This window comes from Pelobates fuscus, chromosome 6 (genome assembly GCF_036172605.1).
Source record: "Pelobates fuscus isolate aPelFus1 chromosome 6, aPelFus1.pri, whole genome shotgun sequence".
Taxonomy (NCBI): Eukaryota; Metazoa; Chordata; class Amphibia; order Anura; family Pelobatidae; genus Pelobates; species Pelobates fuscus.
In genome coordinates, this window is record NC_086322.1 from 268,295,849 (window position 1) to 268,309,552 (window position 13,704).

The 13,704-nt window shown below is 44.8% G+C and overlaps 1 protein-coding gene across 1 annotated transcript; it reads left to right on the forward strand.

The window, feature by feature from the left end:
- Window positions 1-1,478: 1,478 nt before the first annotated feature.
- Window positions 1,479-12,528, forward strand: LOC134566158 (waprin-Phi3-like). Its single transcript, XM_063425862.1, has 3 exons — window positions 1,479-1,552; window positions 7,076-7,222; window positions 12,368-12,528. Exons 1-3 carry the CDS (start codon window positions 1,480-1,482, stop codon window positions 12,526-12,528), a joined length of 381 nt encoding a protein of 126 aa, XP_063281932.1. The 5' UTR covers window position 1,479.
- The last annotated feature ends 1,176 nt before the right edge of the window (window positions 12,529-13,704 follow it).

The following is a 13,704-nucleotide window of genomic DNA, read 5'->3' on the forward strand; positions in this document are numbered from 1 at the left end:
ATAAACAGGAAACGGGGGAGGGGCACACCTTCCTATGTATTCAATGGGGAAGAAAAAGTATTTCAAAATGCAATAAGCCAAAATACGTTTCTTAAAGGGCAATACATCCCAGGGGCCATAGTCACATGGCAGGAGGCTGGCAATCGGTCTTCTCCAATGCCCAGTGGCGAGGCTGGTTTCGCCACAGGGGTTTTTCATGATTTTTGCTTGTATGTTTTAAATGTACCGTTGGGCTCATTTGCACGAACAGCTTTCTTATGTTTTACATGTATGATTTAATTCGGTGGAGCGTTCATCTATTTTTCAATTTTCCGTTTGGTTAAGTCCGTCTGGGAAAAGCACAAATGCTCTATGGCCAGAGAGCGTTTATGCAATACATTTGAATGCTATTTTAGCCATAGTGAGGGTTCCCTAATTCTAAACTAATGTTACACGGACACCCTGCATTAAACTCAGCCGGTGACCTTTAGTGGTCATGAAGCATATTACATTTAAAATTAGTTGTGGTTTAACTTTGTTACTTAGAGACCCTGCGTATATTAGATCCTAATAGGAGAAAATTAAACATTGAAATTCTTTTAATTTCTCTTTTAATTGATTAATTTGCTTCCTTAATCCTTTTTAGGTCCTTTTCGACCCCCACCTATGTGATGTCGCTATTTTCTCTAGGTCTAGTTTACTAAAAGATCAAATCTAAATACAGTTTGACATTGGGTCCTTCCTACAACTTTTGTCAAACTTAGGTAGATTATTTTTTGTATTCATTCAAATATGTCTCAAGGTTCTCATCGTCTCCTAAATACTAATTGTATATTTCACTGTGTTATAAGGCTCTTTATTCAGGACCACTGCTTTCACTTGAATCTGTTTCTACATTTAAGGTCGGTCCTGAGCCCTACGCTATATTTGGCTCAAGGGCCATTACTTGTCCTGAATACTATGTTTTATTTACAGGTTACGGGGTGCTCAGCATTGCAGGGCAGCATTTTCTCAACATACTGCTTATACTACACTAATTAGGTAGGTCTATTATAGATTATTTCAATTCGCTCCAATAAAATGTATTGTAAACCATACTTAACCTCTGTAAATGTAACTGCTTTATAGACTGTTATCAAATCACTCTTCAAAACACCTGGTTGATTTCTTAGTGTCCAGTTTTTCCATAGAATGTAACAACAAGTCATGCTTCAGAGCTACCCACACACATCCACACACATAATTTACAGCTGTACAAACATTACACACAGCCAGCCTTATAAAGCACACACAGAGAGCAACAAAACACACTTCACACACCACTACAAGACTTACAACCACACTCACATCACACAACAGAATGTTTAGTAATTATTCACAATACACAACATAACAAAATAACATAGGGGAAGAGTTTCCCGGTGCACACCCTAATGATATGGGCTGAATCGGAGGATAAATAGATTTGCACATTCAGGCAGAGCACATAAAAGCATCAAGATGTACACGGGTCAGATCATCATGTTTGGGCTAGCACTGCTATTCACCTCTGTAATAGTCATCAAGGCAAAAGGTAAGTGACCTTATTGTGATTCAAATTTAACAGCTAATGGGTATTATGGTTACATGTCATGTCTACAATGCTCATTCAATTTTAGTTGTTTGCTACAGGCTTTGAACTGCAACAATGGACTCTGTACCCCTGCTTGCCAACTTAAGACTCTATTACTATCTTTTTAAAAAATAATCTGTACATTTTAGATATTTAAATTAAAACATACTCAACAGGTCCTTCAGCAATTTCATGTCCATGATATTTCTTAATTATCATGGACATGAAATTGCTGTAATGGTCAGTTTATCAATAAACTGACCATTGTTGAACATGTGAAAAATATACAGTGCCATCGTGTCTCTCACTAAACTTTTTTTCTCTGAAATCAGAAATCATCTAGCTCCCTAACCTTATAAATGGTTAAAGGGTCCCTTTTCTGTTTCTGTTGAATTTACTGCAACCATGGTACATATTATGCTACCAAAGCTTGTGACCGATATATGTAATGGACAGTCATCCAAAGCTTCTCAAACAACAGCCTTTATTGTCTAATATTGTACTATTTAATGGTTGTATGAACAAAATATCACCTGGTATTTAGAAAGTGAACTACTTGGATGGAACTTATATATTAAAGGGACACTATAGCCTCCCAAAACACTTCCTGTAAAGAGTCATCTATTGTTTACACGTCCTTTATTGAAAAGTCTGCTTAATTTAGATTTATTTTTTTAAGCTCTGCTAATAGCTTTCTAGACCCTGCAGTAGCCTCCTGTGGGTGTGATTAGTTCACTTTACAGAGCAGGAGATAAAAAAAAAAACTAAAGCAAGTTACATCTGAATGAAAATGAAACTATTTTGTTTTCATGCAGGCTGCTGTCAGTCACAGCCAGGGGATATGTGGCTAGGCATGCATAAACAGAAACCAAAGTGATTTAACTCTTATATGGCTTTGAACTGAGCAGTGAAACTTTAGAGACATTACCTATACACCAAAACTGCTTCATCAATCTAAAGTTATTTTGGTGACTATAGTGTCCCTTTAAGTCCAGTAGGAAAAGGCAGTTACAGATTAGTAGTATAAAGTAAACACTTATAAGAGACTCATCCAGTATTTATTGTGCTTTGACTAAGAGAACACCCATAAGGTTACATATTGATTAACTGCTAATTCAATTGAGGGATAATGTTTAGATAAAAAAGTTATCATCCTCCCTGTCCAGGATTGTAACTAGTGATGTACCGAACTGTTCGCTGGCGAATAGTTCCTGGCGAACATCGCGTGTTCGCGTTCGCCACGGCGGGCGAACATATGCGATGTTCGGTCCGCCCCCTATTAATTTACTAATACTAAGTAAAAATTACTTAGTATTAGTAAATTGTGCCCCTACTCGCAATACCGCGAGTAGGGGCATGTCTATTAAACAGTGAGCAGCCTGTGGCTGCTCACTGTTAAAAAAAAAAAGGTGTGGGGGCCCTAAAAATCACAATAAGAGGGGGACCTACTGTCCCCCCCGGCCCCCACCCCTGAGCGGTGGGTGGGGGCCCTAAAATGAACAGTAAGGGGGGGACCTATTGTCCCCCCGTCCCCCACCCCTGAGCGGTGGGTGGGGGCCCTAAAATTAACAATAAGGGGGGACCTATTGTCCCCCCCGGCCCCCACCCCTGAGCGGTGGGTGGGGGCCCTAAAATGAACAATAAGGGGGGGGCCTATTGTCCCCCCCCGGCCCCCACCCCTGAGCGGTGGGTGGGGGCCCTAAAATTAACAATAAGGGGGGGGACCTATTGTCCCCCCCGGCCCCCACCTCTGAGTGGCGGGTGGGGGCCCTACAAATAACAATTAGGGGGGGACCTATTGTCCCCCCGGCCCCCACCCCTGAGCGGCGGGTGGGGGCCCTACAAATAACAATTAGGGGGGGACCTATTGTCCCCCCCGGCCCCCACCCCTGAGCGGTGGGTGGGGGCCCTAAATACAAAGGGGGGGACCCAAGTCACCCCTCCCCCCCCCAATTTTTTTTATCTATCTACCTACCCCCCTCACCCTAAAAATAATGAGGGGGGGACCTTTAACTAAAAACCTGTAAAAAAAATAGATAAAAACAACTTACCATTCGATGTTTTCTTTCTTCTACAATCTTCTTTTTTCAGCCCCAAAAAAGGCCAAATAAAAATCCATAATAACCGACGCAATAAAAAAAAAAACAAAAAAAAAAAAACGACAGCACAAAAAAATAATCCATCTTCACCCATGGAGGGCTCCGCGCAGACTGAGCTCTGCAGGGCGGGGGAAGGCTTATAAAGCCTTGCCACGCCCTGCAATTAGGCTACGAACACTCTGATTGGCTGGTTTAAGCCAATCAGAGTGCTCTTTGTCATTTTACACAGCGTGGGAAAATTCCAAAGAACTTTACCACGCGTGTAAAATGACACAGAGCACTGTGATTGGATGGCTTGAAATCCATCCGATCACAGTGCACTGTGTCATTTTACACAGCGTGGGAAAATGTAACTTTCCCACGCTGTGTAAAATGACACAGTGCACTGTGATCGGATGGATTTCAAGCCATCCAATCACAGTGCTCTGTGTCATTTTACACAGCGTGGGAAAATTTAACTTTCCCACGCTGTGTAAAATGACACAGTGCACTGTGATTGGATGGATTTAAAGCCATCCAATCACAGTGCTCTGTGTCATTTTACACGCGTGGGAAAGTTCTTTGGAATTTTCCCACGCTGTGTAAAATGACAAAGAGCACTCTGATTGGCTTAAACCAGCCAATCAGAGTGTTCTTAGCCTAATTGCAGGGAGTGGCAAGGCTTTATAAGCCTTCTCCCGCCCTGCAGAGCTCAGTCTGCGCGGAGCCCTCCATGGGTGAAGATGGATTATTTTTTTGTGCGGTCGGTTTTTTTTTTGGTTTTTTTTTATTGCGTCGGTTATTATGTTTTTTTATTTGGCCTTTTTTGGGGCTGAAAAAAGAAGATTGTAGAAGAAAGAAAACATCGAATGGTAAGTTGTTTTTATCTATTTTTTTTTTACAGGTTTTTAGTTAAAGGTCCCCCCCTCATTATTTTTAGGGTGAGGGGGGTAGGTAGATAGATAATTTTTTTTGGGGGGGAGGGGTGACTTGGGTCCCCCCCCCTTTGTATTTAGGGCCCCCACCCACCGCTCAGGGGTGGGGGCCGGGGGGGGACAATAGGTCCCCCCCTAATTGTTATTTGTAGGGCCCCCACCCGCCGCTCAGGGGTGGGGGCCAGGGGAGACAATAGGTCCCCCCCAATTGTTATTTGTAGGGCCCCCACCCGCCGCTCAGGGGTGGGGGCCGGGGGGACAATAGGTCCCCCCTAATTGTTATTTTTAGGGCCCCCACCCGCCGCTCAGGGGTGGGGGCCGGGGGGGACAATAGGTCCCCCCCTAATTGTTATTTTTAGGGCCCCCACCCGCCGCTCAGGGGTGTGGGCCGGGGGGGACAATAGGTCCCCCCTAATTGTTATTTGTAGGGCCCCCACCTGCCGCTCAGGGGTGGGGGCCAGGGGGGGACAATAGGTCCCCCCCTAATTGTTATTTGTAGGGCCCCCACCCGCCGCTCAGGGGTGGGGGCCGGGGGGGACAATAGGTCCCCCCTAATTGTTATTTTTATGGCCCCCACCCGCCGCTCAGGGGTGGGGGCCGGGGGGGACAATAGGTCCCCCCCTAATTGTTATTTTTAGGGCCCCCACCCGCCGCTCAGGGGTGTGGGCCGGGGGGGACAATAGGTCCCCCCTAATTGTTATTTGTAGGGCCCCCACCTGCCGCTCAGGGGTGGGGGCCAGGGGGGGACAATAGGTCCCCCCCTAATTGTTATTTGTAGGGCCCCCACCCGCCGCTCAGGGGTGGGGGCCGGGGGGGACAATAGGTCCCCCCTAATTGTTATTTTTATGGCCCCCACCGGCCGCTCAGGGGTGGGGGCCGGGGGGGACAATAGGTCCCCCCCTAATTGTTATTTGTAGGGCCCCCACCCGCCGCTCAGGGGTGGGGGCCGGGGGGGACAATTGCCCCCCCCAATTGTTATTTGTAGGGCCCCCACCCGCCGCTCAGGGGTGGGGGCCAGGGGGGACAATAGGTCCCCCCTAATTGTTATTTTTAGGGCCCCCACCCGCCACTCAGGGGTGGGGGCCGGGGGGGACAATAGGTCCCCCCCTAATTGTTATTTGTAGGGCCCCCACCTGCCGCTCAGGAGTGGGGGCCGGGGGGGACAATAGGTCCCCCCTAATTGTTATTTTTATGGCCCCCACCCAAACCCAGGGGTGGGGGCCGGGGGGAAGGAGAGTAGGTCTCCTCCCCCCCCCCCTTCAACCACTATTGTGGTTATAAAGAGTCCCTGTGGGTTTTAAAATCCGCCTGCCTATTGAAGGCTATGGCGGTTCGCACGGTTCGCCGGTTCGCGAACATTTGCGGACGTTTGCGTCCGCCGTTCGCGAACCGAAAATGTTATGTTCGCAACATCACTAATTGTAACCAAAAGATAAAATAGACACCTTCCACTTAGAAATTCTATGCTAAAAAGAGCATAGATATTACTATGTAATGGGTGTGCTTAAAATGGTATCAACACTCCTGTACAGAGAAAAAAATAATATCCACTAAACTATCTATTTGACTAAGAAGTGCGTATTTAGAAGAGTATAATAATTTGATGAGGCATATATGATAAGAAGCTTAGAGCAAATGATGTATTTATTTTTTTATTACCGGCATTTATAAAGCGCCAACAAATTGGGAAAAGACAAACACAGTAAGAACAGACCGATACAACAGGTTGAGGACCCTGCCCGTGAGCTTACAATCTAAAGGTTAAACTGGGGAGATGAGACAAGAGGTAGCAGAGGGATTTGTATGTGATAGCAGATAGAGTTAATAGTATAACTGCAGCAACTGATAGCATGTAAAGGGAATGAGGATGTGATTGGCTGTGTTTCCAAACAGCTGGAAGAGCATGCTATATAGTTAGAAGGAATCAGGGTGGGTGGGATTTGAAAAAAGTTCTTAGAAAAGTAATAGCCACAATGGCTCAAAACGAAGTAATCAATTAGAGGTTCATTCTACATATAAGAAAGTATGAGCCAAGAGCATAATAATCAGTCAAATTCGTATTACTCCTTAGTTCCTCTAAAGTAGGAGGATGAACAAAAGATAGTATAGTGAAGAGGAGGCTAGATTTAAGATAGCTTGTAGTAGTAATATGCTAATACACACTCTGAATAATCTGATGGTTTTAAGGCCTGATTACCCTAAATGTACTAAAATACTCCCACGAGTAAGGTCATTGTATTGTAAATGTAATTTGTTTGGCTGCTGGTTGGAAAATTACAGTTTTTATTTGAACTTTTACCAGTTATATGACATCTTGGAAGGCTACGGACACTGCTGGTGATGGAGTTACACCTCTGGTAGCAATCTGCTATATCTCTATAGATCTATATGTAAAAAGTTAAGTCTTATGTTCCTTTGTTCCAATATACAATACTTAATTTACTTACTAATGTATTTCATTGTTCTATCAGTGAAGCCTGGAATTTGCCCTTCTGAGAGATATTATACTCCCTCTACGGATATTCCTCATGCTTTATGCACCAGGGACAGTCAATGTGATGGTGACAAAAAGTGCTGCTTAGATAATGACTATAAATTCTGCAAACCTCCAGCAAAAGGTTGGTAAACAGCATGTGAGAACTCTGAATACTGAATATGCAATACAAGTATATATATGTATATATATATGTATATATATATATATATATATATATATATATATATATATATATATATATATATATATATATATATATATATATATATATACAAAATTTAAGACAGGAGCACTCTCTTGGATTTCAAAAAATATAATTCAAAAAATCACCACCTCTACATCAACGTTTCGACCCTTCAGGGTCTTTATCAAGATCTTGATAAAGACCCTGAAGGGTCGAAACGTTGATGTAGAGGTGGTGATTTTTTGAATTATATTTTTTGCCAAGGCCGGCAAGGGAGATCACACACACACAGCACCCTCAGACTCATACAGCACCCTCAGACTCATACAGCACCATCAGACACACACAGCACCCTCAGACACACACAACACCCTTATACAGCACCCTCACACACAAACAGCACCCTCATACAGCACACTCACACTAACACTAACAGCACACTTACACACACAGCACCCTTACCCACACAGCACCCTCAGACACACACAGCACCCTCAGACACACACAGCACCCTCAGACACACTATCCAGGGCCGGATTAAGAGCCCAGTGGGCCTGGTGCTGATAATTATGATGGGCCTAATTACAAAATCGTATTGACCAAAAACACTAAAACAGTCCTACCTCCTAAGCGTCATGTATCTGATGGAGATGATGCTGTAGGGAAACTCATAGGATGCAACTATGAGAAAACACATACCCTTTGCTAATCTCATGCTTTCATCTTTCAAGTAAACCCATACCCCCTAACAGCAGTGTCCAGTAAAGCAGGAAGTCTATGGATGCGGTAAAAGGGTGGGCTACTGACACAAATCACATAACCAGAACGTCCGAAAGGGCGAACATACACAAAAAGGGGGAATGTCTGTGTCCCTATGTCTCCCAGTCCCTTAGTGTTTGTGTCCTCATGTCTCCCAGTGTCCCCATGTCACTAGGGGACATTGAGAGACATTGGGACACTGGGAGACATGGGGACACAGATACTAGGGAACACTGGGAGATCTGGGAAATCTGAGACTCTTGGGGACACTGGGTGACAGACACGAGGGGACACGGGGAGACATGGGGCACTGAGACACTGTGATATATAGGGGACACTGGAGACTTGATAAAAACCTGGGTACAGGTCAAAATGTTGCGGTGTCCAATAAACCTGCTTAAAGCTATCAGTGTGCCTGAGATTTTTTTCTTTTATACTAGGGAACACTGAGACACTACGGGCACAGAGACACTACGGGCACAGAGACACTACGGGCACAGAGACACTACGGGCACAGAGACACTACGGGCACAGAGACACTACAAGCACAGAGACACTATGGGCACTGAGACACTGATACATAGGGGACACTGATACATAGGGGACATTGGAGACTTGATAAAGACCTGGGTACAGGTCGAAACGTTGCGGTGTCCAATTAACCTGCCTAAATCTATCACAGTGAGTGCCTGAGATATTTTCTTTTATACTAGGGGACACTGAGACACTAGGAGACATGGGGACACAGAGACATTGGGAGACTAGGGGACTTTGGGAGTCTAGGGAACACTGAGACACTGAGACACTAGGGACACTGGCACACTACAGACACTGAGAGACACCAGGGACACATGGGGATACTGAGATACTAGGGACACTGGCTGGGAGACATGGGGACACTGCCATGTCTCCTATGTCTCAAAGTCACCCAGTGTCCCCATGTCTCCCCAGTGTCCCCATGTCGCCCAGTGTCCCCTAGTGTTTGTATCCCCATGTCTCCCAGTGTCCCTTAGAGTCTGTGTCCTCATGTCTCCCAGTGTCCTGATGTCACTAGGACACTAGGGGACACTTAGAGACATGGGGACATTGGGAGACATGGGGCCACTGAGACACTAGGGACAGTGGCTGGGAGACATGGGGACACAGACTAAGGGCCACTGGGAGACATGGGGCCACTGTGTCTCAGGGTCATGGGCGTCTGAATGGGGGGGATAAAGGGGGGTACTTGGCCTCTCCCCCCCCCCGGATTTTTCAGCTTGTGCTGCTATTTTTCATTTTAGTGTGAGAATACAGTGCAATACCAGCGCTGGCCAGTAGGTGGCGCTGTGAATGGAGAAAGGCAGGAAGCTACAGCTTATCCCTGCCTCTCTCTCATGACTAAAACCGCAGGGTAGCAGCACAGAAGCAGCCTACGGAGCAGATAAGTGAGGGGGTGGGGGAGACCGCAAAGAGGAAGGTAAAGTAGAAGGAGCAGAAAGGTTCTGCAAGGGGCAGGAGGGGTCAGCAAGGAATAGAAAGGGGCAGCAAGAAGCAGGAAGGGGTCGAAAGGTTTTCAAGGAGCAGGAGGGTAAAGTAGAAGGAGCAGCAAGGAGCAGGAGGGGTCAGCAAGGGGCAGGAGGGGTCAGCAAGGGGCAGGAGGGGTCAGCAAGGAGTAGAAAGGGTCTGCAAGAGGCAGGAGGGGTCAGCAAGGAATAGGAAAGGGCAGCAGGAAGGGGTAGGGACGGTCTGCAAGGAGCAGGAGGGGTCACCAAGGAGTAGTAAGGGTCTGGAAGGAGCAAGAGGGGTCAGCAAGGAGTAGGAAGAGGCAGCAAGGAGTAGGAAGAGGCAGCAAGGAGCAGGAAGGGGCAGCAAGGAGTAGGAAGAGGCAGCAAGGAGAAAGAAGGGGGAGAAAGGAGCAGGAAGGGTCTGCAAGGAGCAGGAAGGGGCAGGAAGAATCAGAAGGAACAGAAAGGATCAAGAAGCTGGAAGGGGCAGAAAGAAGCAGGAAGGGTCTGCAAGAAGCAGGAAGGGCCATCAAGGAGCAGGAAGAGCCATCAAGGAGCAGAAAGGGATCAGAAAGAGAAAGGAGCAGAAGGGCGCAAAAGTAGCAGAAAGTAGCAGAAAGGTAAAGGAGCAGAAGGAGCATCAGAAGACAAAGAAGACTGTGTCAAATGAAGGAGAAGAAAATGAGATTGGAGCACTTGATTCTGGACACCACATCATAAGGCGTTGGTACCTGGGCCTGGCAGGGAAACATTGGACCTTCTCATCTCCCCAGGTAAAAACAAACAATATCAGTGTTAATGTGCTCACTTTTATTTACTGAGTGTCAGGAAACACAGAGGGCCGCTGGGTAGGGGTGCCACTGATTGGCTAGATGGGTCAGCTAGCACTCTAAGCCAATCAGTAGCTCCCCATTCATAAAAACGTAAAACCTTTTTATGAATCGGGAACTAGCGATTGGCTTAGAGTGTCAGCTGACCACTCTAGCCAATCAGCGGCACCCATGCCCAACGTCAATCTGCACTTCCTGACACTCTGTTTCAGAAGTCGAATACCACTGAGCGACCTGGAGATCTGGAGCTGAAGGACGCCTTTGGGGGTAAACCATTTGAGAGCGGTTTCACTCCTTCAAAGAAAGAGCACCCAGGGGCCTCCTTGCATCACAGCATTTTCATTTAGATAAAGTTGTTATGGTGACAAGAATGTTCCTGTAATTTGATGAAAGCAACACTATAGTGTCAGGAATTCAAACATATATTCCTGACACCGTAGTTGTGAAAACGCTATTCATCCTTGCTTTATGTGAAAATGACTATGCTCCTTCCCTTTCATGACACTGTCAAAAAGGGGCCAAGCATGGATGTCATTACAATTATGCCCCCCCGCCCCCCCGATCGGAAAAATTCCTGCGGACGTCCATGCACAGGGTCCCCATGTTCCCCAGTGTCCCAATGTCTCAGCGTCCCCATGTCTCGGAGCTGCTGCCTGGACTGAGCTGCTCCACCGCGGACCAGTGAGTAGAGAGAGGCAAGGAGGGAGATGCCGTAACTTCTTATCACTGCCTCTCTCCACACAAACAGAGACCCCTACTGGCCGGCGCTGGTATTGCAGAATAATCTATGTTTATACTGAGACAGACATTTGTATTGCCGGTATTACTGCAATACCGGCACCGGCTAGGCAGCCTCAAATACCTGAGAAATACTTATGAGAAATACCTGGCAACCCTAAGAAATACATGAGAAATACCTGGCAACCCTAAGAGTAGTGTGTAAAAAAAAAAAAAAAAAAAAGTTACAAATTTTTTTTTTTTTTTTTTTTAAAACCAATGGGCCTATTCCATGGGCCTGGGCCTGGAGCTGCAGCTCCATCAGCCCCTATGTTAATCCGGCCCTGCACATATATAATATATAAAACAACCCTCAGTGAGTTAGAGAAACAGAATTAGACACATAGAATGTGATGACAGATAAGAACACCCTCACACACACACACAGCACCCCTCTTACACACACTGCACCACTACACACATTACACTCCATATACATGCTAGATCCCTTACCCAACTCTGGATCATCTAATCTACACATACACACAGTAGATCCCTATATACACTTTAAATCCTCTACACATACACACACACACACAATCTCCTATACACACTCTGGGTCATTTACACACTAGATCTCCTACACACACACACACACACACACTGCACCATCTACACACACTACATTCCTGACATACAAACTCTGGATCCCCTATGCACACGCTACATTCCTTGTTAGCAAACGCATGCTACATTCTCTAAACACACACTCTCTACAAACCCTACACACACTACAGCCTGTATGCACACACTTGCTACATCCCCAATACACACTATGTCCCCTATACACACATTCTCTACAGCCTCTAGCATGAGACACTTTCCTAGCCCTTTTGTCCTCTGGTATCCTAGTTACGGAGACACCAGAGACAAGTTAAAAGCAAACACAGCGTAAGCATGTTATTAAATTTGCTTGTGCTGCGCAGAACAAATACAGGGCCTTTTTCTCATGCTAGAGCTCTTCAGCAGGGCTCTGCGCATTGAACTAAAATACTTACTTTGAAAGGGGGCGTGCTTATCATTAATGATGACAAAACACACCCTCTCTGGCCCCGCCCCCTTCTCAGGGGGCCCATGTGATTGAAAAATGCCCGGGCCGAATTTATTTTCCCAGTCCGGCCCTGCTATGATAGAGTGTTAACTATTTGTCACATTGCATATCAAAATGTGTCATGATAATGTATGGCATTTTCTTGTCAACAACCTATCTTGTTTGTGATATGTATTAAAAGAGAGATCTGGAAAGTGTCCCCCAACTAAAGAAACTGAAATAAAGAATCGTCAGGACATATGCACTTCAGACAGTGAGTGTGCTGATGGATGCAAGTGCTGCTTTGGTTCAAATGGAAAGACCTGTCTACCCTCTGATAAAGGTAACATTACTCCTTCCTAATCACAAAAACACTCATAATAATGTTACCCTCATTGTACTTTTGTACTTATTCGTTCTACTCTTCTTCTATGCTTTCCAGATTCCTCTTTTATTTCTGTCTATCGGGTACTAAACATGGTTTGTTTTTCACTCCTCCCTGATATTAGTTATTTTTTTTTCCTTGTTGCTTTCCCCTTCTGTCCATTTCTGTAAATTCTTCCTTATCCCTTTTTTTATTCCCTCCATCTCTTCATTTTATCTCTCCTTCCCTATTCACATCTATTTAAATCAGCTGGTTTATACATTTTAAGTGCTGCCCCATTCCGTTTCCCAATTTTAATTTCCTCTCTGCAAATAAAGTCCAAGCTAAGTGCCCACTATGCAGAAATGACATTTTGGGATAGGAATTTGAATATTTCCAGTTGATGTTCTTCACCAACATCCAGTTGATGTTCTTCACCAAATTAAATTTTGGGATAGGAATTTGAATATATCCAGTTGATGTTCTTCACCAACATCCAGTTGATGTTCTTCACCAAACTAAATTTTGGAATAGGAATTTGAATACTTCTAGTTGATATTGTTCCCCCGGTTCATGTGATCTTGTTTACTCTCAACTAGACAAGACTGTTACAGATATATTATAGAGACTGGTGATGTCCGTTCAGAAAAAAGATTTAATATTGATACATAGGAAGAGGTCAGTCTTAGCAACACAGCACCAGTACTACAGGCATGCAGGACAGTGCACAATAAGTACATTTTAAGAAAACAAATGAAAGAATAAGACTAAACCCTAAGAAGGGTTAGTAATCAACTAACCCTTATCATTTCGGCCTAAAATTGTTGTAAATTCATTGAGGAATTACAAATTGTAGTCCAAAGTAATCAAATGTGAGAAATTTAGCACTATTATTATATTTTAACTTTTTGGCCTTTAAAGGACATTCTAAGTACCAAAACCTCTACATCTTAATGTAGTAGTTTTGATGCAAAGACCCTGTCCCTTGAGAAATGTAAGACTGCCGAGCGGTGAATTACCGGTGAGTAAAAAAAAAAGTGAAAAACACATGTTTTTTTTTTGGTGAGGGGGGGAGGGGAAATACTGCAAATTTTACTACTAAAATACTTTATTTTAGGGCTTGGGAAAGCTAATGGAAGCTACTGCTTAGTAACTGGTTCTCCCACATTAATAAC

Bases quoted from the DNA above. Each gene is read 5' to 3' on its own strand.
- LOC134566158 (XM_063425862.1), top strand. From the start codon at position 1,480: ATGTACACGGGTCAGATCATCATGTTTGGGCTAGCACTGCTATTCACC. The intron at 1,553-7,075 runs GTAAGTGACCTT...TTGTTCTATCAG, and splicing joins AATAGTCATCAAGGCAAAAG to TGAAGCCTGGAATTTGCCCT. The intron at 7,223-12,367 runs GTTGGTAAACAG...ATGTATTAAAAG, and splicing joins CTGCAAACCTCCAGCAAAAG to AGAGATCTGGAAAGTGTCCC.